Below are 25038 nucleotides of genomic sequence, written 5' to 3'. Positions count from 1 at the left end.
ACTACTTAGCTAACACTGACTTCATGATTTCTCTTAACTCCTTCTTAATACTGGCTGTGAGTAACTTACTCTATCTACTACTTCTCACTACTTCTTGACTGTAGCCAACAGTGATTTCTTCTGACTACTTAATTATGATCTACCGACTTCTTCTAATGACTTCTTAACATTTGCTAACCATGACATTTTATATCTACTTAATAACTGCTGACTTTTCCAAGGTACCTCTTAACGCAAGCTAACACTAACTTTTTCTAACTACTTAAGAACAACTTCACAGAGTAACTTCACTAACCTTACTATTTCTTTACAGTAGCCAACAGTGACTTCTTCTATGTCCTTACTGCTAACTTTTAAAAAGTACTTTTAAATGCTAGACAATACTGACTTCTAACGACTTACATTCAGTGGTACTAATTTCTACTACCTCTTACAGTGACTTCTTCTACCTCTTACTTTCTCTTCACTAACCTTACTATATCTTCACAGTAGCTAACAGTTACTTCTTCTAACTACTTACCAGCCCATTAACATCTTGTATTGTTAAACACTAGCCAAGATTGTCTTCTTCTAATTTCTTACTTATTACTAACTTTCTTCTAAATACTTTACACCAGTCTACAGTGACTTCTTAAAACTATGTACTTAGTAACTGCTGACTTCTTCTAGCTACTTCTAGCCAATACTAGCCAACAGTACCTTCTTTAGGCATTACTTTATTTACCACTAACCTCTCCTAACTATTTTTCCACAGTAGCTAACAGTGACTTCTTCTAACCAGCCTAAACATTATGGCTAACGTTTCCAGAGTACTTCTCAACGCTAGCTAACACTGACTTCTTCTAACTACTTTCCTACCATTTACTTCTCCTATGTATTTCTTAACAGTAGCTAACAATGACTTCCTCTATACCCTTACTGTTAACTTTTCCTAAGTACTTCTTAACATTTGCTAACATTTGAAAACTTAATGAGTTAATGCTGACTTCTTCTAACTACCTGTTACAGCTAGCTTACAACTTTGTTTTTTTCTAATTACTTACTACTTACCTATTCTGCCTACTTAACACTAGCTAACTGTGTCTTCTGCTAACTACTAACTTCTTCTGCTGCCTGTCTTCTGGTTATTACATACTTTTGATTTTTTCTTCCTAGCTAAGAGTACCTTCCTCATACTACTTACCACTTCACTTCTCCTAACTACTTAACACTAGCCAACAGTGACTTCTTAAAACTACTTGCTTAGTATCTACTAACTTCTTCTTAACAGTACTGTGACTTTTGTTACAACCTATTTACTGCTAACTTTTCCAAAGTAATTCTGAACATTAGCTAACATTGACTTCTTCTAAATAATTAGTTACTACTCACTTCTTTTAACTACTCAATAATAACACTGTGATGTAACAGTGGACTGATTTGCTAAGAATTTACGCAGTTTTATCATTTTTTGATACTCAACCAAACACTGATATTAGCTCCTAATTATTTAGCTAACATATTGTTAGCAAAACTGAAGAAACTGAATGCTAATGTTGGCTATCTGACTCTACCAATGGTCATCAAGTATGTTTTTTGACTTAAACTGTGACCAGGTTTACTGCAGGTTTTCCCTCTTCATGACCTTTTTATTTGTGGATCTTTGGAAAACCAGTAAAATCATAATCAATGAAAATAATATCTAAGGCTGGATATATACTTGCTATTATATTTTGGTTTAATGTATGCATCCAGTTGTGTCATGAACTTAATCAAAAATATACATGCCTATAGTGGAGGATAGCATCAGAGGGTACATGAGAGAATGGTATTTGACGATTCTAATGCGTGGGATGTAAATTCCTCCTCCATCCCTTCACTGCTTTTGTTGTATACTGCAGCTTCTGGTCATGTAGTTTTACTTTTTAAGGATGTGCACAGATGATGCATCAAACCAATGCAGGAGACATGTGGTAACCACGATGCATCCACATCCATGTAGTGAACAGCATGTATCAACAGTTAATGTGACTTACAACATGAAACAAAGCAGTGTGTTATAAGTGCGTGTGAGCTTTTAAACTCTTAATCAGAGAAAATGGCTGCTTTGGGCTATGCTTAATGATGGTTAAAATGACAGTCTCTGGTATTAAGATTTTTTTAAGAGGGTTATGAGAGGTCAGGGTGATGACACTTATGATTCAAAAACAGCAGCAGCAAACTTTAAATTAGCCACATTCCCACTTTTTATTTGTTCAGCTCTAAATCAAACTTTTCTGTCCTTATAAAATTCAATCTTGTGACAGCAACATCATGCAAACAGGAAGCAATAGTATATAGGCTTCTTTAAAACCTCAGAGGAATCGATCAGAGGCGCTGTGGATACATTTAGCACAGTAGCTGATGTAATGAGACACAAAGACTTCCTCTCATCTGCTATGAATAGCTGCAGATGTTAGCAGCTCTGTAGCTCTTGGGCTAAATCATACTGACTTGTGGTGGAAGTCATCCTCTCCCTGCCACCAGGGAGACAAAACAAGATGAGCTTTTAATTACAGACATGTTTTCTGTTGTCATTTTATCACCTAAATACGTCCCTCAGGGCTTTTTGCCTCTCCCTCTCTGACTTCATCTGTCATCACAAACCACTCAGCCAAAACTGGGTGCTGTATTCAGGCAAACAGCAGAGTATATACATCTGCCTCTGGCTTGTGTTGATTCGGGCCCATCCCTGCTTTAAAAATGAGACAAATATGTAACTGGATCTCGTAAACAGTTAGGATGGCTGACAGTGAGATAGTCTGTGCCTGTGCCCTTCTTATTATGCGTTGATTATTTAAAGATCAAGTTTCTGTCTTGTCTGATTTACTTGTTCACTGGAGAAGCCCGCCAACCACCTGCAAGAGCTAGGACTCATGAAATATATTCTTAACATGGCACTCATGTTGTATGAGGCTTATTATGAGTACCTAAATTAATCTATGATGATGTATAAATATTGATCTCAGAAGATTTTGCATATTGGAGTAAGCTTTTCAATGCACATATTAGATCTAGTTCAAAGTTTCACTGTATGACATAACCTGACTTGAGCAGGGAACATTGAACTGTAAAACCTACTTTTCATCTTTCCAAGGATGGTGCTGAGCTAGAGCTGGAGCTGTTGTATAAGTGGTCCATTCTAAGAACTGTCAGAGATCCAGTTTGTATTTCCTTAGGAGACATGCAATGCATCTCAATAAACATCAGTGTGCATCTCCATTAGCATAGCTCTAACTCATAGCTCCCTACAGCTTTCCTTCCACTACATCTGAAGCCCATAAGGCCAGGAGACTGCTCATTTCATCTTTGGACCACTTCTTCTTTGTGTTTGCATCCACGATTGTTTTGGAGCATTGTCTCACAGTCTCGTTTCAAGCTCTTCCTGGTTATATGTACATTCCTATCCCATCCTCAGGCTCCAATATGAACTGGCTCTTTCCTCTGGACCAGTTGGTCCCACACTGGAAATATTTTTTGTCTCTGAAAAACAAAGAACAGCTGCTAGACTAAGCACTGGCTCCACACCAGCCCTGGAACTGGCCTAGAGGAAAAGAGGTGTAAGAGCTTCAGTTTTTACTTTTCCACATTGGTCCTAGCTGGGGAAAATAAGACACAGGTAATACTTTATTGATCCAACAAACAAGAACAAACGGTAACATTTTTCTGGATGAAAAAACTAGAGGTGAGTTAGGAAGGGGTTTCTACACGTAATGATAAGTACAATGGAAATGACGTAATGACAATATTTCAAATATATATCTATAAGATTTATTTTTAGGCTTTGTATGCCTTTATCGATAGCGGAGGACAGTGGATAAAATCAGAAAGAGGGACGAGAGAGCTGGGGACACATGCCAGATTCGAACCCGGGCCGACCACATACATGGGGCGTGCATTAAACCACTAGGCTACCTGCACCCCAGTATTTCAAATAGTTGGGATACTACAGTTCTCAAAACTGTTAAAAAAAAAAAAATCCCATATCCCATATTTCCATAATTACCCTCTGTGTATTACATGTTCTTGGAAGCCTTTTCACAAGATTTTGGAGTGTTTTTGTGGGAATTTGCACCCATTCATTCTTAGCATTTATGAGGTCAGGCACTGATGTTGGGCCAGAAGGCCTGGCTCGCAATCTCCATTCCAGTTCATCCCAGATGTGCACAATGTGGTTGAGCTAAGGCATCTGTGCGGGTCAGTGAAGTTCTCCCACACTGAACTCATCAAACCAGTCCTTGCTTTGTGCACTGGGGAACAGTCATGCTAGAGTAAAGAGGTGCCTCCTCCAAACTGTTGCCACAAAGTTGGAAGCATAGCATTGTGCAAAATGTGTTGGTATGCAGAAACATTAAGATTGGTCTTCACTGGAGGTAAGGGGCCTAGCCCAAACCCTTAAAACAAGCCCCATACCATTATTCCTTCTCCGCCAGACTTCACAGTTGGCACAGTGTAGTCAGGTACGTAATGTTGTCACAGTATGAGAAAAGTAGCCATGACTCTCCCAGAGAAACATAATTTCGTCATTCCACTTATTCCATACAATGCTTGGCGTTGGACTTTGTGATGTGAAGCTTGCATGCAGCCGCTCGGCCATGGAAATCCATTCCATGAAGCTCCTGCTGCACAGATATGCGCTTGCGTTGATGTCAGTGGAAGTTCAGGAATCTTCAGCTATGCAGTCAGCAGAGCGTTGGAGACTTTTATGCACCATGTGCCTTGGCAGATTTAAAGTGGTCTTCTGCTTCACAGCTGAGTTGCTGTTGTTCCTACACGCTTCCACTTTCTAATATTATCACTTACAGTTGACTGTGGAATATCCACCAAGGATAAAATTTAAGGAACCATCTTATTTCAGATGTTGCATCCATCACAGTACCACACTTGAAGTCACTCAGCTCTTCAGATCGACCCATTTTGTATCACCCTGTTGCAAATAAAGAAACAGCAAACAGAGACTTCATAGCTAGGTGCTTGATTTTATACACCTGTAACAATTCAATAAATAACAGGCATGGCAAAATACATTTTTCTATATAGTGTAAATACTAGAGGCAATATAAAGCATAGCAAGAGTTTTTAAGAGACGCTCTCAAGTGATAAAAGCTGCTTTCTGCCTATGTAGATCAGCAGTAAAAGCAATATTCTTCCCTAGTAGGAGTCTTTCTCTTCTTTCGTAGAGCAAACAGAGAGTTTGGAGTCCTTGATTTGAAGTGTTTTTCCATAGTAGGTAGTTCCACTGGAGTTATGTGGTTAATAATGAGGAGTGTTGATTGTCGTACACTCCACGAGTCCCATGGCAGGAGTTTGGATGTTTGGGTCGTTAATCTAAGGCTGCTTTATCTCTGTGGCTCATTAAAGCTCAGAGGCTGCAGGGAAGGCAGCAGTTGCACCGTCATGGCCATTTAAATTGCTTTTTGTGTGTGATGGAGCCTGCTGCATTGTGGCACCAAACGTGTCTAAAGATAGCACTGTCTCCCCACTGCACTATGGATTTTAAGGGACAGCAAGTGCATAAATTTAGCCTCGTTATTCAGCTGCTGTTGCGCTCAACTATGTGCTGTCCACAGTGCACCTACAGTTATTGAGTCTGGCTGTGTGTCAGAAATTTAAAAGCCCGTTGCAGTGCAAAAAAAAAAAAAAAAAAAAAAAGGAGAAATTCAAAACGGATTTTTGTCTTTTTTGCCTCGAATCTTTCTATCTGTGGATAGGACAGTGTGAAATATAAACAGATTAGGAATGATAGGAATACAGCCCACAAGCTCTGAAACTCCCACTTGGCAAATATTTAAATGCTATTTTGGTATGAATCAGAAATAAAGATCCACTCAGAGTGCATATTTTGAGCACTCCTGAAAGCCTTTAGTTGATTTATGTAGGCTTACTGTAATGGTTTAGTTATAGCCCCAAAAATAGACTTTCCCAAAATAAAACCCTTGAAAGTTTGAGCTCAAGCTTAGAAATCTGCCTCGCTCAGCTCTGCGACGTGCTGATGCACAGTGTCGCATTAGCATGTCCCCTGCAACTGTATCAGTTTTGGCTTGTTAGGCGGGTGGGTGTCAGTGCAAGCCTCACAGCTGCCAGAGCGACGGTGACTGTGCTTGTTTGATTATTTATCAGAGCTGGTGCTGAGAAAATGAATGCAGGGTGGAGCAGAGGTGGCTCAGCTCTGCGGTCACTCTGCAGTGAGTGACTCAGCTGGACGAGCTTTAAAGAAGCAGATGTATTGTCTTTTTTATCACGCTTCTTTTAATGAGTCTTCATTTTCTATGCAAACCCTTTCGGCTTGTGCTAAGACTCTTTGCTTTCCTTTCCCACCTTCTTGTCATTTTCTCCCCTGAATTCAAACCCCCATATCTTTTTAAAATGCTTTTTATTTATCTATTTCCCCCTCCTGTCATGTTCTTCTGTCCAGATTTCCCTTCATTCCTCAAAAGATTCGTTGCCATGTTAGACATAAGACTTTGACGCCGTCAGCAGGCTGTTGAGATGCTGTTGCAAAGTATACAGACTTAGAGGGGACAAGAAACGATTGAGTCAAGCCTCTGATGCCTACATAGAGAAGCACCACCACTGAGCTCACTGGGTTCATCTTCTTTCCCAGACTCCCCTCGTCTTATGGATGACTAGGTGTGAATGTCGGCATGCCATATGGTGAGACACCTGCTAAGAGCCTCAGTGTGCGCTAACTATGATCAGAGCCAATGATTCATGAGTGATTTTCAATTTAACAGGCTGACATGATTATGAACCTCCATTTTCCCATTCTTTAGACTTCTTAAAGCTAGTACAGGGCATGGTATGTGTTCATTTTTCTATTAATGTTGATAAAATATCTGAATATTTCTGTTAATGCAGACCATTTTAGAAGTATTAGTTGTTATAGTCTGTGTCCACAGGGTACTAGGGTTCTAGAGGCTTTCTCACAGGGTCAGTTTATGTTTCTGCACAACCCAGAGTGGCAAAATCTCAAGATCCTGGAAGCTATGGGTTCATGCAAGAATGGCAAATCGCATGACGACAACCATGCACCAGCTACAGTGTAAACATGCTGCCTTTCTGAGGTTAATTTGATATTTGATCATTCAGTCTTTTTTGGCACAGCACCAATTCATAACCAAAGTTTTCTCAAGACACTCTACAAAGAGGGCAGTCTAGACCATACTCTATGATATATTATCATATAGACACAACGTTAACCATCATACATGGACAAGTTTCTCTGCATCGCACTGCTTTGATATTGTCCAGGTTTTTTTTGCTTCTGCCTTGCGTGGGCATGTTAGGTAACTAAAAGATTCATGTTCTCTCAAGTTTAAGGGTGTTCAACTTTGAATTATGTCCTGTTATATTATGCTATTACCTGCAGACACAGTAAATAGCTATCAAGAGTCAGTGCATTGATTTGTACCTTGAAATTTACTGGATGCTCTGTATGTTCTGACTTCCTGTTTGGGTTGATCTGCAAAGTTGAGATCAACTGCAGTCTTGGTCTTGCACATGGGGCAATGGATTCGCTGAGCAAGACTGTGTGCCGTTCCCGGTATCTGAGCATGTGGACAAGTTTTTGGACCTTGCTTCTCTTGGTCTTACTATACTCTAGTGAGGCATGGACATTGACTGAATGCCAGAGGCACCAACTGGATTCCTTTGTGACAACCTCTCTTTGGCTCATCTTTAGGTAGCTTGATCCAGCTGGCCTGATCCAGCTCACTGCAAACTAGGTGCCCAGGATACAGTGGGCTAGTCCAGATGTCAGAGACTGCCACATGCATCATAGAGGTGTCAGCTGGATAGATACCTGGAGAGATGGAGCATGGACCTGGGGCAGGCTTGGAGAATGGCCATCAGGAGGCCAGAGCAGTAGGTGAAGTGAAGAATCGGCATATGCTCCCATACCTGACCAGACCTGTATTGTCACGGTTAACCTGTGCTTCTTGGTTTTATTAAATTTGTTGAAAGAAAAATGACAGACTTGATAGCTGTTGTTAATGTTTCTTTTATGATATAGCTGGTTAAATGAATTCATCACCAGGAAAAATGTCCAGATGTCCTCACAGCTGTTGACAACATTTTATCAGTTCCTCTTTCAAGACCAATTATTAACATGCTTTAGCAAGAGGTCAATCTGGGTCTGCTACTCCAAGTTATGCCTTCGATGCAACATCCATGTTTCTTCCTGTAGTGCTCAGTCAGTGAAAAGTTTCACAAACAACAGGCACTCCTCCCTATTGAATTATAGAGAAGAAGAAGTCCTGGAGGGTAAGACGAGACAACAGAGTGGATGATTGACAGAGAGGAGCAATGAGGAGAGTGGATGAGAGAGCAGTGGGAGGAGCAGAGATGGAGAGGTGGGAGACAGGTGGAGTCGAAGAGGGGTTGAAGAAGAAAAGGAGACCTGTTCTCTTGAGTGCTGATGCTGCTAGAAGACCGGCCTTTCTTTGTCGTTTGTTAACCAGAATGACGTGGGTTTCTCTTCAGTCTGCTCCCATGTGGAGCTGGTGTCATATGAATTAGATTGCTCTCCATCAATGCATCCCAGGCCCATTGTGAGATAGAGGCCCCTGTGTGTAAGAGACAGAGGGGGAGCAGGTATCAGAGTGTTTGTGCATGTAGAGAGGAGGGAACCTGACTCCTAGACTCAGGTTGCAGCCAGGATGATGTGTGTAGGTGTGTGTGTGTGTGTGTGTGTGCACCTGCAGGGGGTGAAAATGTGAGTTCATACCCTCAAGGCTCTGCTGGGATGGAGTATCACAATGATCACACAGAAAGCGGAGACCCCCCTGAACACAGGAAGTACACACAAACACACATAGGTCCTTTACATTGGTGTCACCTGTGATGTCACTCGTCCGTGACACAGGATAACCTGGCACATGTAGGGGAGCCTGGCCTGGAGCTCGGCTCACAGCTTCTTATCAGATCCTTTGGCTGAGAGTCTTGTAGGTCAATTTATTGTTCTGTAACTTCTAACAGAACAAGACTGAGGTGTGATGAATATTTTGCTTCTTAATATTGAATTTATCAGAGACATTCTGCTGACTAATGCAAGTTAAGGCTGTCCAGACTCAAAATACACTATGTCTGACTGTTACACCAACACGGACTCAATTTAGTGCAATTATGAAGACTGATATATATATATCAATAAAAATATGAAGAGCAGTATATGAAATGGACTGGGTTAAAAAAGGGTCAGCAGTGCAACATAGAACAAAGCTATGGCAATGACTGGTGAGTGGTCGTCAGAGTAACTCTGTGACTATTGAGTGGTCATCAGAGTAACTGACTCTTGAGTGGTCATCAGAGTAACTCTGTGACTGTTGAGTGGTCATCAAAGTAACTCTTTGACTGTTGAGTGGTTGTCAGAGTAACTGTGACTGTTGAGTGGTCATCAGAGTAACTCTGTGACTGTTGAGTGGTCAGAGTAACTGTGAATGTTGAGTCATCATCAGAGTTACTCTGTGACTGTTGATTGGTCGTCAGACTAACTGTGACTGGTGAGTGGTCATCAGAGTAACTCTGAGACTGTTGAGTGGTCATCAAAGTAACTCTTTGACTGTTGAGTGGTTGTCAGAGTAACTGTGACTGTTGAGTGGTCATCAGAGTAACTCTGTGACTGTTGAGTGGTCAGAGTAACTGTGACTGTTGAGTGGTCATCAGAGTAACTCTGTGACTGTCGAGTGGTCATCAAAGTAACTCTTTGACTGTTGAGTGGTCGTCAGAGTAACTTAGTGACTGTTGAGTGATCATCAGAGTAACTGTGACTGTTGAGTGGTTGTCAGGGTAACTCTGTGACTGTTGAGTGGTCATCAGAGTAACTGTGACTGTTGAGTGGTCATCAGAGTAACTGTGACTGTTGAGTGGTCATCAGAGTAACTGTGACTGTTGAGTGGTTGTTAGGGTAACTCTGTGACTGTTGAGTGGTCATCAGAGCAACTGTAAATGTTGAGTGATCATCAGAGTTACTCTGTTATTGTTGAGCGATCATCAGAGTTACTCTGTTATTGTTGAGTCATCATCAGAGTTACTCTGTGACTGTTGATTGGTCGTCAGACTAACTGTGACTGTTGAGTGGTCGTCAGAGTAACTGTGACTGTTGAGTGATCATCAGAGTTACTCTGTGACTGTTGAGTTATCTTCAGAGTAACTCTGTGACTCGTATGTGGTCGTTAGAGTGACTTTGGCTGTTATGAGGAGTTGAGGCGCAGAACAGCTCTTGGAACAAAGGTTGCCCTTCCCCTCTGTTTTCTGCATCATTGGCAGTGTTAATGACATTGTCCTCCAACACATCTTTAATATGGAGTTGGTCCCTTTTGCAGCTTTAACAGCCTCCACTCTTCTGTGAAGGCTTGGAAGGGTTTTTGTGTGAATTAGTTTACTTCTATTTCAAGAACATCAGTTTCCAGAATCTACTCCTCATGTAGTCACTGGTTTAAAAGACAGGCCATACCGTACATCATTGCTCTGAAGGGAACAGTCTTAACACTTAAGGTAACTTTGAAGAAAACCCTGTATTCTTCTGCTCAAGGTGAGCCTAACAGCATGATGATATTAGAAATCATTTCTAAGAGGTGAAAGACCTTCAGCTCCTCAGGGAGAATCTTGTGTTTCCACCAGAGGTTTTGACATGAAACCTGAGCAGCAGAGTTCAAGCCCCTGCTTGGGGTTGTGGCAGATGGAGTACCAAATTAGAAAAATACTTTAGAAGGACTTGATTTAGGAGGAGGCTAACTTTTCAGTACTTAAGGACACTGAATTCTACAGCAAAAGGAGTTTGGAAAGACAAGCTGTTCTCAGCACATTTTATGAAAATGCTGACAGTAATTAGAGAAAATGTCAGGCACTGGAAGAAGAAATTCAAAATCTGGCTGTCACATCCGCCTACTTCTAAGGATACAGCATGAGAAGGCTGAAGGGAAGGCCTTGGCCGTTATTGTAATGTAATGCAGGAGCCCTGCAGAAGTAAAGTATAGCAGATAGAGCCGATTAGTTGTAAGATTTTCATATTTAAATATACAAACTGCTTTGGTCACAGAAAACGGCTTGAGGCTTAAATGTCTTTGGCTCTTTTTATGATGCATTTTGGGCACCTGGATATCAAATGACTGCACTTTAACAAGTACAGTGCAGTGTTAATTTTAGCAGCTATTTTTAATTTTAGTCTGCCTAACCGGGGGTCTCTGATTTCTACAGCAGGTTTTAGTCAACGAAATTAACACTGGTACACCGCATTCAGAAAGTATTCAGACACCCTTCACTTATTTAAATTTTGTTATGTTGCAGCTTGATGCTACAGTAGAAAAAATCTTAATTAACAATCAGTACCCCGTCATGACAATGTGAAAACAGAATTTAAGATATTTTTCCAAACTTCTTAAAAAATAAAAAATTAATTATCACACTGACATGGCCATTCAGACACTCACACTCAGGTGTATCCCATTGCTCTGGATCTTTGCTGAGATGTTTGTACACCTTGATTGGAGTCCACCAGTGGTAAATTTAACTGATTTGACATGACTGGGAAACATACACACCTCTGTATAGAGGGCCATACAGCTGACAGTGCACAGTGGTCGTCAAAGTAACTCTGCAAATGTCGAGAGCAAAAAACAAGCCATGAGGTCAAAGGAAGGCTGCAGACAGCAGATCTCAGATGCCCCCTTTTGCAGATCACCACTGTGAGTACAATTAATGAATAAACCATATTTAAAGCATAACAGACTAAGAAATATTTCAGAAATAAAACAGAAAGAAAGGTCAGAAGTCTTATCCCGGATTAACATAGCCTATGAATAGAACCGTTTCATGATTAATAATGTGAACAGTTGCTTGCTTTAGCTAAAGCTAACGTAACTATGCTAGCTATGTTGTTAACATTACTGTGTAAGCTTGTGTAGCTCAGTAGCCTTAGCTTTAGCAATGTGAGCTTTAGAAAATGTAGCTGTATCTAACATAGCTATGTTAGCTATGTAGCTAGCATAGAAAAATCTAACAAAGCTATGTTTTTTGGGTAATGTGGCTACCGGAGCTTTAGGTTTTGCTATGTTGGCTGCATAGCTTTGTGACCTACTTCTCTTCCAAAGCGAAAATAGCCTCATTAGCTTTATCTATGTTAGCAACATGGCTACTGTAGTCCAAAATAAGAGACTTGTGTGCACTTGTCAGCCAAACAGAGCGAACAGCCTCCCTTCTTCACTCCCAAAGACTTTTTATATTCAGACAGGCATCATGGTTATATTATCTTGTAACAACAAACAGTGTGTACAGTAATGTAGTAATACATTTTGATACGCTATGTTACCTACAAAGCTCATATAGCTAATGTATCTATGTTAGCTTTAGCATCAGCTACTTCAGCTGAGTTTTTTCTTTGAGGACAAGCTTTTTTTCCTATAAGGAGACAGTTTACTTGGTTTATTAAATTTTTTGTTATCAGGTCAGGGTTCTTGACTTTTAACATTTGATATCCCAATCCTTTCCCTAAGGTAAGGAGGTTTAATCTAATCTTATTTTGAAAGTTTTACCATGTATTTCCATTCTGACAGTGGCAGCATCTCACAGTAGTGGCAAGAGGGGGCGTCTGAGATCTGTGGTCTGCAGCCAGACTCTCTTGGAACAGTTGGGCGATGGACGAAGCTGCACCAAAGGAGTTGTCAAGATCTGGATAAAACGGGAATCTTTAGTGGACTAATTTTTTAAAGCCTGCGCTAATGTAACAGATGCATGTGGGTATGACAGTGACAGATGTATCATATTAAAAATGCACTGATAAATTTTAATTCCTAAAAGGAGCATAAACGAGCCTTAAATATGTTACAGTATGCCTTGCATCTGCAGGTAAGGGCACCCCAGGCCCACTAGTGCCTTGAGGCACTGAAAACATCATGTTAATTCATTGTTTATTTCACCTTTGCCAATAAAATAAAATCAGATTTATCTGCAGTTTTTACCACTTGAGTGAGTCCAAAACCTTTCACTTAACAAACTGAAGATATTTGACACAAAAACATAGTTGACTCAAGTGAAGTTCTTATTATTATACACTTTCAAAGTGTGCTCCAATTATCAGGATATCACACTCTTCAGCCTCCTCAGGGAGGCTCATGCCAGGGTGCTGAAACAAGGCTCCAGCTGACTGTCAAAAACGCCTGCTAGTGTGAATTTTGAGTGCGAATGTGTTGTTTGTGTGTAGAACACGGTGACTTTCCTCACGCTGGGATCGTGTCCGCCCCCTCTGCAAACTCACACAGGATTAGCAGGTAGAAACAGAGTGGGGAAAAGGACAAATCAATCAAAAGCAGACATTTGAGGATGATGTAAAATGGACTGGAATACTTCAGAGTACACATGTTGTCATGTTGTCTCAAATCACTGTTGCTGTAAGTGCTGTTTCTCCCTTCAGCTCAGACACAAAGGAACACCTCAAAGAAAGAGTGAGGCAAAAAGAAAGCTGTATCCCAAGTGACCCATTTAGTTTATTTTTGGGAGAGAAACTCAAAGGAGATAAAAATAGTCTCAGAGCACTGGTTGGAAGGCATCGCACGTTGTGCTGTTTGTCTGGGAGACAAAGAAACACGCAGGTAAGGAGTGGGAGGCATTCAAAAATCAAATGCATGAATGATGAAAGAGATGCTGGATTGGAATAAGGGCAGAGCGTGCCATGATAATAAATATGGATGGTATTAAAGGCAGGGATGAATATGAATCTACAAGGCAAAAAGAGACTGGAAACAAACATTAAAACAGGTGAAGAGCAACAAAAAAGGACACAAAACATTAAGAAAAAACAACTGATGAGAGGAAGAAGAAGATAAAAATGGATGAAAACACTGAAGATTAATGTCATCAGCCCTGGCAACTAGGCAGAGATGCTTGCTTGTAACCATTTACGTCACAATGTCACACATCTTGTGAGACCACACATGCATGCATGTTCTCTCTTGTTCTTTAGCCTGTACACAAACATGCAGAGACGCTGTATGTGAGGTGAGATGGGTGATAATTACATTGTATTGGGGCTGAGTCGGTGATGTCAGCGGTGGCCTTTGTGGTATGTCCTAAATGACTGTGTACTCTGTGTCAGCTCTGAGAGTCAAGGACGAACTACCAATCAGACGTATTCCTAATATCAAAGCTTAATTTCTATGTTTTCAATAATCAAATTGATGCAAAAAAGGAGAATTCAGCTTGAGATAAAAGCTTTCAAATGGATTCCTGATGTTTTGCACGCCCAGTGCATCGCAATCAGCCATGTCACAAATCGATTCAGGCATTTTAATTGGCAAGGAATGAGCGTATGGATTCTGTTTTGCAGGTTGAGGCTGTGAGGTTTGCCCCCCGCCAATTGGAATTTAAATGCAGTGAAACTGAAAGCAGTGCGAGATCAATGCTCACACCCCTCCTGTGGTGAACCGTGGAGAACCAGAGCCCACAGGTCGATGGATGGGTGCTGCTGGGCCGTGACATGCATCGGCAGACACAGCGGTGGTGTAGGCGGCAAGCTGAGCAGCATCTTCTATTGCTTTTTTTTTTCTGCTTGTAACTGGCAGCAGTAATATGAAGGGAGGCTCATTTCATAAATAATAACCTAACTGGGAACGCGGCTAATTTCCACATTAAGATGCACCGCTGGCATTTAAATGCAGTCAGATGGTTTTGTCTGTTGTTACGTTTGCTTTGATCTTATAAAAAACGACCTCCAGTAGATTTAAATTACCAGAATAACATTCTGCTTACAGTATAGAGATAGAAATAGAGATGCTAGTGCTGACAGTGTTAATGTATTCACCACAGTATTTCAAATTGAAGCATATGTGTTCATTGCAAATGTATAGTATGCAGATCTTTTTTGTTTTTGTGTAAAAAGTCCTCAGATGTGTACTAGATTAGCCATAGTTTTGTCAGAGCTCACTTATACCCAACTGCCCCATAATGCATTGCAGTGTTTCAGACTTTCCAGTGATGGAGCTCACCAGCCAGCCAATAGAGCGTATACACATGAAAATAGCTGTACTACAACATGTATTAAATGTGGTCAAATAATATTTAAATAACTATGTGGCTGTCTGAGTAATGTCTGAAAGAATGTGAAATGCTGGCTTTTTCAGGACAAAAGTGATGCGAAAGGTGATACATTTTTTTTCCAGTTTTTGGCTCTTTTTTCCCTTGATTTAACTTAATTTATAAACAAACATTCATGAAATAACCACATTGCAAAAATTACAGACTAAGAAACTTTTCATAAATAAAACAGAAAAAGGTCAGAGGTTTAATCAGAGATTAAATTATATGTGGACCCATATTAGAAGTAGTTACATGAGCGGTGGCTTGCTTTAGTTTTGTTAGTTTTAGCTGAACATAGCTACACTAGCTACGTAGTTTACACTATTATGTAGACCTACAGATACATTACCCTTAGCAAATGCAGCCAAAGCTAACTTAGCTATGTCAGCTACATAGGTAATGACACTACATTACCCATAAATGCTGCTTCATTAGCTTTAGCTTTACCTATGTTAGCTATGTATCCTTTGTAGTTTACATAGCTTACATCGCTATGTAAGCTTTTTTATGTTAGCTGCATTAGAGTGTTTTCAGTCAGCAATGTCCTGATTCTTAGATTGCTCCGAAGATGATCTTGCCAGATCTTCCTGTGGCGTTTGGTGTGTTCAGAGGGATTTTTCCACTCCAATCTGCTCGGAAGATGGTTGGAACTGCTCTAATTTGAGATTTTCAAAATTAAGCATGTTCAGTATTAACAATCAAAAATCCTGTTGTCAATGGGGAACAATAAGGAGGACGACCCAAGCAGGCATGAGCAGGATTGTTGTGTGGAATGAAGTAGGCAGTTTGTCTATGGAAAATAATACTGTTTGAAAAAAGGTTTTGTTCGCCATGCCTGTAATACTTGATTCCATATAGTTCAATCAGATCTGTCTTATTTAAGATGTTTTTTTAAATTAATAATTCCCATTAGTCATCACCCAAAGTGCTGACCTCAGTACCACAATGTGCTTTAAATGGAGTTTTTCTTTAAACAAATGCTAAAACATCATCTTATTTTTTCTGTCCTTTCCATATTTGATGGGTTTTTTTTTAAATGTTTTTGTATTCTAACCCTACACTTTTCACTAAGGAAACTGGTTTACAAGTAATTGGAAACTAATCTAATTTGGCTCAGAATAAATCAAATATATTAGCACAACTTTGCAGGAGCCCAATTAGGTGATACCAGAGCTCTAACAACACTAATAGTCATCTGTGAGCCAGGAGAAAGCTTCTTCTCTCATCTTCTCTTGTTGTTTTCAGCTCTCCTCTGCTGTTTTTTTTTTCACCATCCAGCCAATTAGTCATTCATGCCAGAGCTCATTTCCACAGCTTTCCTCCATCTAATCCCTTATCACAACACACTGTCTGGTCTGTCTTCTACCTGAATAAATCCTCCTTCTCTTTTACTCTCACATGGCCGGCCAGCTTGGACTCATGTATAATGGCTTGTTTGTTAATTTACAAGCAGTGAAGCTTAGATTAGATTTTCAAGTCAACAGTTCTGTTGTTTTATAATGAATTTTGGATATTCATTTAATTTTCTTTCACAGTTTTGCATATTTGAGCACATGTATACTTTATATTTGGAGATTACTATCAGACTTTTTTAATTATTTGATTGATTGGGCTGAGGAGCCTGTGATAGTTCAGGTGTTGTGATTCAAAGATGTCTTGGTTTTTATTTTGACTATTTCTCCGTAAGAACAAATTTAGTTACTAATTAACTGGGATGAAACAAGCAGCTGTTAATTTCTCGATCCACCTCAGTAAGGAGAGCCAGAATGAATCTGCACCAGTAAGACTAAGGTCAAGTTGCATATTGACCGTGTACCAGAACTATAGACAGTATTACAACTTTAAAGAAGATTTTAAAGAACTGAATTTTTTCACTTTCTGAAATGCTTTTCACTCACAGGACTCCAGATTTAGAGCAGGGACTGATTTCTGCATAGAGAAGCACATCAAATTACCAAAGTTTTGTGCTGTTTATGACTGTGCCAACTGATCAGTCTGGAGGGAAGTGGGGAAACAAAAGATAATCAAGGGCTACTTTTGAATCCTAAATGTACAGTGCCAAAAAGGCATAAAGTTTCAAAAGCTCAATGTGAGGGTGTGAAAGGAAGAGGCTGGGGTGGAGGAGGTGAAGCTTTACCAGCAGTAGCAGCGGAGGAGCAGCAAGGTGCATCAGCATCACTGCGAGCAGAGACTGGTGAGAAAGATGACATTTAAATATAAATTTGTCCACGGGGGGGCGCCCTAATCAACACAGATCGAAGGAGCTTTAAATGTGCATTATTGTGCAGTATAAATTACAGCAGACTGTAATGCAGCACAGAGAGAAGGAAAAATGCACCAGTATTTTACAGAATAGTGATGACACTTGATAATATTTGGTAAAATGGATTGTTTCTGTAGTTAAAAATACAGTATGTAGACTTTTTACAATGAATTATCTATATTAATTTAAAAGTTGGCCATTTGTATTTGTGTATTTTTTTAATTGAGGTCTTACAGAATCTCAAATATTTCCTGAAGAAAAATCAGAAATACAAAATCAGCCTGAAAATACAAAAATGAGCCTCACAAAGAGAGAATATGACATAGAAGACATAAAAGTCTGTTGTGTATCTTAGGTCAGCTGTTCTCACTGTCATGGTCCAGGGATTGTTGTGATTCCTCGGGCTTATACTCCACAGGTCACAGCTCATTGGTGGAGTCAGGCTTACGGATGTGGTTACCATGGAAATGTCTCTCACCTCAGTGATTTTTGACTGCTTTTTCCCCCTCTTTTTCTCATGTGTGTGAAGAAATTCCCAGCTGAGTGGTGTTTAAAGGCAGTGTGTTTTTTGTCTCTATACTGTGTAGTTGTAGAATATTCCAGCTGAGTAAAATTTGATGTCACAGCCGCTCTTTGTTTCAGGATGAGTCACCGCCTGACTTTACGTCTGTGTGTATATATGTGTGTGTTTGTGAGTGTCTTTGCTGAACTTTGAATCACACTCCATCTGTGAGGCCTTTTTTTCAACAAAAGGCATGAGGCACAGCTCTGAGCCATACACAGAGATGGAGAAAATGCTGTTTGTTTTATAATATCCAGACTCTTGAGGCCGGGTTCATTTGCCCAGGTCCTGACCCTTCAATCCCTTCGGTCCAAGGTCATAGAAGAGCTTTTCAAAGTTGCAGGGCTCTAACATTAACCAGTCAGTTCTTGTATCATTGCTGTCAAGTCCTGAAAGCTGACTCCTTGGATCCAGATTATGTAAATACAGCATGTTTTTACAATCTCACTTGACATCATGGATATTTACATTGATTTATCTTTGACTATCTGTATTTCACTGATGGACACCTGAAGGGTGACTATTACCACAAGGAAGATACTTTAACCCCTTAAAGCCTATCATATAATATTTGATACATACTTTTATACCTTTTTCTAATCAATATGATCCAAAAATTACTTAAAAACCTTTTGAATATAACCTGATAAGTGATAAAACGCCCTCAAGTGGATTACCAGTTGCCTAAAATGCCTAATGTATCAAATGTGATACAATAAAATATATATGTAAAATTTTATGGATTTTATTTTCTTTTTTATTTCAGAAGAAGCCCTCTTTAGTGCCTCCATCCTTGACACATCATAAGCATGCTTTTACTACATTATAACGCACCATTAATGCTCTATAAATGTAACAAACCTCCTGAGGTAGTTTAGGCAGTAATTTCGAGCACAGTGATTCACACCTGACATGCATCTAATCAAATCACATGACTCACATCCTCCTAATTCAGTGGTCTATTTAAGCTGCAAGATTTCCGGTCTCTTCCTCTGCTCTGCAATTGCCTGCTGCCCTGGATCAGCACTGAGATCTTGCTTCAACCCACCTTGACCCCAGCATCACCTGTTGGCGCCGACTGGGGGGTTTAAGATATTATCTCATCACTTCTCAATTCTGCATGTAACATAAATTGGCGAGAAGTGATGAAGTCGGAGCCTGATGCCAAACTATGCTATGCTATGCTATCATTATAAATGCTATAAATGAACCATAGTTATACAGCATTGTGGTTATTTATAATTCTCATTACTGTGCTCATAAGTCATTATAACCTAATTATAAGAGCCTATACTTAAAATATGTAATAGCATGCATGTAGTTATACAGATTCATAGATATTCAGAATGCTTTAACAATTATCATTTTAAAAGCATTTTATCTTGACTTCTAAGGTTTGGTTGGGTGTCAGTGCAGCATATTTGCTGGCCACTTGCTGTATTTGCAAAGTTGAAACATAAGAATGGATAACATTATTAAGAATGACAATGTTATTATAAGTTATTTTAAGTGGTCATGCTATATCCATGCTATAAAGCATTATGAATGCTTATAACTACAGTTCATTATACAGATTTGTGTCATGCTGAGATATAAGTACATTTTTAAATATATGTTTATGAATAGGTACTCATAAATGTAATCCATTACCCATTATAAGTTACTTTCTAAAAAAGTAATGTGTTACATTATTTAGTTACTCACAGCCAAAAGTAATACTAGTTACACTAGTATTACTTTTGCATTACTCTTAGTTGCCTGAGACCTTCTGTGACTCAATTGCAATGAAAAATAAACCTTACATATACCCACGTCAGTGTAATATAATGACATGTCACTATTTCATTTAGTAAAAGGCGCAAGGATACGTGAGTGATGTCAGCACTAGAAGAGATTTACAAGAAGGGATTTAGTGAAGATGTGCTCCACAAGAACTTAGTCAGCAGTCGAGTACATTTGTCAAGTCGTGTTTATAAAGTCAATGAAAGATAGTGTCTTCCTCCTTATAATTCTACAATTAGTGCAAATCCTTCTTCTAAGACGGAGGGCTTGTACAAGATCTCCTTTTTCTGCTCTTAAAAACAGAAAAGGTAACAGTAAAGATGTGAAAATCAGACCAAAACAGCACCTCACAGATAAGAATGCCCAGAATAAGAATGCAGTAGGCAGCATGTCCTTCATGATATATGCTGCCACAAATCTATTTGTCTCAGCTTTTATGGTAACCCCGCAAATCGAGCTTTGGCTGCTTAGTAGATATCAACATCATGCAATTATCTTGAGCCTCACTCAGGCTCTGGGAGTCTTGAGCTTCTCGCTTTGTGTTGCTGCCTTTGCAGGTGTTTTGCAGGTGAGATTTTGATGCTGTGTTCATGGCCGTGGAGAGTTGTTTCTGGCCTGGTCCATTTACACTTCTGTCACATTCTTGCCCTCTTGTGCAACAAATCCAAAGTAGCATTCATATTTCAACTCATCTTGAGATGTCCTTATTCAAACTGCTCTGCCATTTTCCTTCTCCCTCTCTCTATGGACATGAGCTAATGTGTCATTCACCTGAATCAATGGTGGGCCTTTCAGACCGGCAGGGCTCAGTCGTGGTTCGGTTGCCAGTCCTAATTTTGAACCAGCCAGCGCGCTCAAACAAAAAAGAAATTGGTTCGGAACCTGAAAAGTTGGTTCTCGGCTGGAACCAAAAAATAGTTGTTTCTTCCTTACGAACCGTGACATCATCATTGGGCGTGTCATTTTCGAGGTTGTGGCAAAGGCTGGGTTCACCCGGACCAAATAGTCAATAAACTCAAGAAACCCTTTAAGTAACGTGGAGGATGATATCTGGGAAGGAGCCACTGGCTTTGAACCCAGGCCACCCATACAGAGCAGAGCAGCCTCTGTAGAAGCTTTATGACTTGTTTATGATTGCTAATGTCTGGTATAGCTGTGTTTTATGTCCTTGTTGCTGGCTTGGCAGCATGTCTGTCCTTATCACCCTAAAACCATCTGAGAAATCTCCATATTGAATGTTGTGGACATGACTTTAAAGTACATCATTGAAGAGAGTTGCCTGAAGTTGATCTTTTTTGTAGCCATGGGGTTTTGCCAAAAGGTATATGGAAATGTCTGTCTGTTGTAACTTTGGCCATTTAGTTTGATGGCTGACTTGTTAAGGAGACAATAAGTGGCCTACAGCTAAGGGTCAGCTTGTCACTGTGGGACAATTTGTCTTCTTCTGCCAAACAATTAAACTAATGAGTGAAGATAGTTCTTAACTCTGGATTGAACTAACAAAAACAAGACAGAGCACAGCAACGGCTTTAAGATGCAAATGTGGGGCATGTCACTGGTTATGTATTAAAACTGCATAATTTCCCACTATAATCAAAAATTCAACCCAATCATCAATTAGTTCTTCCAACAAAACCCCTTTTCCTGCTCTGTCTGTATGAATCTTTTCGTGCACCGACTGAAAAGGAAACCAGATGTCAAATCAAACAATGGAGCCACTAGTCAAGTGCTTTCAGAGCCACTTGTTGCTAGGCATTTCACATGTTTAATAGACGGACTCTGGATGGACGAGTAAGAATGGGCCCTAGTAAGAGCAGATGTTTGCTAAATGCTATATGATGCACACATCTCAAGTGTCAGGTTTACATCCGTCAGTGGTAGTGCTGGCTTTTCAAAACATACCGTTCTGGACCTGTGCGTTGCTTCTAGAAGTGGGGATTGTGTGTCTCAGGACAAGCTGGAGTAGTCGCTGTCGTCCTCCTGGCCTCGTAAAGTGTGCCACTGATCTGTGTAATCAGAGAGAGTGTAGGTAGAAACAGCATGTACAGTGACACAGACATGGCTGTTGTGACACAGAGAGCACTATGAAGGAAGTGGACAGGTAACACGAGAGGTAACACCAATGAAGAAGCTTTTCTCTGAGTTTGTTGTGGCTAGTAAACTGTGTTTGGCTTTTTAGCTCTGCTTTGCTATACTCTTTGTATTATGCTATTATTATTGGTACCATCTTGTGTATATTGTGCAATTTCAGTACCAAAACAGTTGGGGACTGAGTCAAATGTAAATAATGCATGATTCTGTGCTAAAAATTGAGGAACATTCAGGAAATCTGTGTCTGTAAACACAGGTCAATGTGCCAACCACAAAAGAAGGTTAGAGCTGTATCATGCAAAAAAGAGGCCATATGTGAACTCTATTCAGAAATGCCACTCTCTTTTCTGGGCCAAAGGTCATTGAAAATGGACTGGAGCAAAATGGAAAACTGTTCTGTGTTTTTTTTTTTTTTTTTGGAAACCTGGATGTAGTGTCTTCTGGACACAATGATTTTGCTGTGTCACTGTTGTATGAAAGCAATATTGCACTGGTATATGATATGATATTATATTATATTATATTATATTATATTATATTATATTATATTAGATGCTGACATGGCTTATCCTAAAGTGTGCTGAGAGGGACAATGAGCATGTCATCACTCAGGATTTTTTTTTAAATATAATGCACTAACTATGGATCTGAGTTTATCCATATTTATGTAGTTTATCTTGATAACCCAAATCATATTATACTGTACTAGCACTTGCATCATTATTTCACCCACAATTCCATGTCAGTCCATACTTCCTGTGATATAGAAGAACTCTACAACATACTATATGATATAAAAGCTGCACTCTATTCCATATACAGTATGCTTGTTTAGATATTTCATCGCCACTTAAAATGCACCCAGTGTAATTGTCTTAGTCTAGTCTAAAACTAGACTAAGACTTACAAAAATAGATCTTTGATGACTGAAATTGACATAAACTAAGTTTAGTTTTCATCAAAATGACTAAAACTAGACTAAAATGTAATTTAGTTTTTGTTGGACATTCAAAATCCAAGATATTTCTCCACTGTGGGTAAATCTGTCAAAATAGATAGAATAGAAAATCTGACTAAAATGTTTTGAGTTTTCGTCGACTAAAACTAGACTAAAACTTAAAGGATAGAAATGACTTAAAATGTGACTAAAACTAAAATGCAGATCATTTAAAGATTAAAGGCTGAGACTAAAATTAAAAATAGCTACCAAAATTAAACACTGGTTCCTTGGTATACTAGATTACATCTCTTATCTTATTCGTTTGATAATCAGTCTTGTTCTGTTCCCCTCCATTCTTTTTTGGTCAGTATTTGTTTTTCATGACAGCACCGGCTGATTTTATCCTCTGGAGAATGATAAAGATTATCTCGATGATTGAGAATTGTCTTAGTTATAGTACATTCAGCTGGGATCAGTGCAGTTGAATCCATTAAAAATTGATGATGCTTTCTTGCTCTCTCACAGAAACCAATAAGACATGTTGTCCAGCAGCTTGTCAAAGCATTCAGGCTTTACACTCTCATCTGGAAGGGAAAAAACATTCTATGATATTTTATCTTGGATTGACTTGAATTCTTAGTAGGCAAAAAAGCTGGATGTAGTTTACCAGAGTAGCAAAACTAAATTTGGAGGAAGTGAGCTACTCCTCTACCATTATTTGAGACTTGATATTAAAAAGAATAAACTGGATAAATTTGGAAAAAAATATCCTTGTTGTTTCAGTTGCTTCCTGCCCTGTGCAAATGTACTGTACAGTTTGTTAACACAGGGTTGGGGGATCAAAGATCATCCATGAAATGTGACCTGTACGTGGTCCAGCAGCACTGAACTGAGGCAGAGACCAGAAAGAGGACCAGCATCAATTTCAGCATGACTGAGGCTGGCAGGGACGTGCAACATGGCTGTGGACGCTCAGAGGGACACCGGCATGAAAGACGTTCTGGGGTAAACACCGGCTCGGGTCATATGTGGAATTTTTGTCCGGGTTTCTTCACTTTTGAAGAACCTCAACCTTTTGGTCCTGCTTTCCAAATCCTGCTCCTACCTGAATGAAAGAGTGTGGACTACTTCTAAAATTAGAGGTTCAACTGCACAGCCTTTATAAATATGGAGGACGATTTTCTTTGGCCAGCCTGATCAACCGTCTTCTTCTTTATTGAAACCAAGAGCTGAGGTTATCCTTGTGAATTTCTGAAACTGTCCCGGGACCATCCACATTCGGATTCAATGATGTGTCGCCCCTGCCTCTCAATAAGATTGGTTCAATAATCCCTGCCGTCATCTATGAATCAAATCAAGTAAGTTATTGAGTTGAGACTTGCAGAGAACAACAAACAAACTGAAAATTTTATTTTTGATCAAAGTGGAATAACTGGGACAATGACAGCGACTTCATCAGGTCTAGAAGTGTCCATCAGTCCTTTCTGCCTGCGTCGTCATTCTTGGATTTGGTACGTGCAGATTTATGTGGTGATATGTAAAGAGTCCCACTGTGTAGCTGTGGTTGGGTTACTAGACTTTGTAAAGTATGTTTGCTTGAAATTTCATCACTGTCAGAATCATATTCATAAGCAGTTTTCACTCTGAATTAAGTTTTGTATTTATGAAATGTGCTGAAGTTGAAAGGTGGCATTCAGAATGATGGATATGTAAATATTAGTTTATTTTGCTGCTACCTGATTTGACATAAGAGACAAAAATTCAAATGTGAAATCTGTGGATAACTTTTACAAGCAAAACAAGTTTTGTGAAGAAAAATACGATACAAGACAAAACAGTACAAGACCATATGATGCAATTCAATTTTATATAATAGATACAATACAAAAGATATACATAACGATAGAATACATTATAGAAGACATGATACAAATTGATACAATACGATCTGATCCAATATGATATGATAGGATAGAACATGATAGGATATGATACAATGTGATTCAATACAATACGATATGATACATTAAAATACAATACACGATATTATGTGATATGATATGATACAATACAATGCTGTATTATTTGATGTGATACCAAAAAGTCTTTATTTTGAAAGCTATTTTTAATTTTAGTCTCAGTCTTAGTCTTGAGTCATTTCTACCCTTTATAGATTTAGTCTAGTTTTAGTCGATGAGAACTCAAAAACATTTTAGTCTAGTTTTATTTCATAAAAAGTCCTCATATTTTACTTTTAGTCCATACATTTATTCTCTTGCCTAAATCTGGACCCAAATCAAGGCAGTGTGCCAA

General features: G+C 39.3%; 1 protein-coding gene across 3 annotated transcripts in view; it reads left to right on the top strand.

Moving 5' to 3' along the window:
- The window catches only part of pde4ba (phosphodiesterase 4B, cAMP-specific a), a 290034-nt gene that overhangs the window by 119791 nt on the left and 145205 nt on the right, over nt 1-25038 (top strand). The window contains exon 1 of one of the 3 annotated variants that reach the window (XM_041790952.1): nt 24127-24236. The exons of the other annotated variants lie outside the window; for them this stretch is intronic. Within the exon in view, the coding sequence (XP_041646886.1) occupies nt 24166-24236 (71 nt within the window). The 5' untranslated portion in view covers nt 24127-24165. Of the gene's footprint in view, nt 1-24126; nt 24237-25038 lie in introns of those variants that run through there. 3 annotated transcript variants of the gene reach the window in all.

The sequence above is a fragment of the Cheilinus undulatus genome, linkage group 7 (assembly GCF_018320785.1).
Source record: "Cheilinus undulatus linkage group 7, ASM1832078v1, whole genome shotgun sequence".
Lineage (NCBI taxonomy): Eukaryota > Metazoa > Chordata > Actinopteri > Labriformes > Labridae > Cheilinus > Cheilinus undulatus.
Note: the sequence above shows the minus strand (reverse complement) of the source record. Positions and strands in the feature narration are given on the sequence as shown.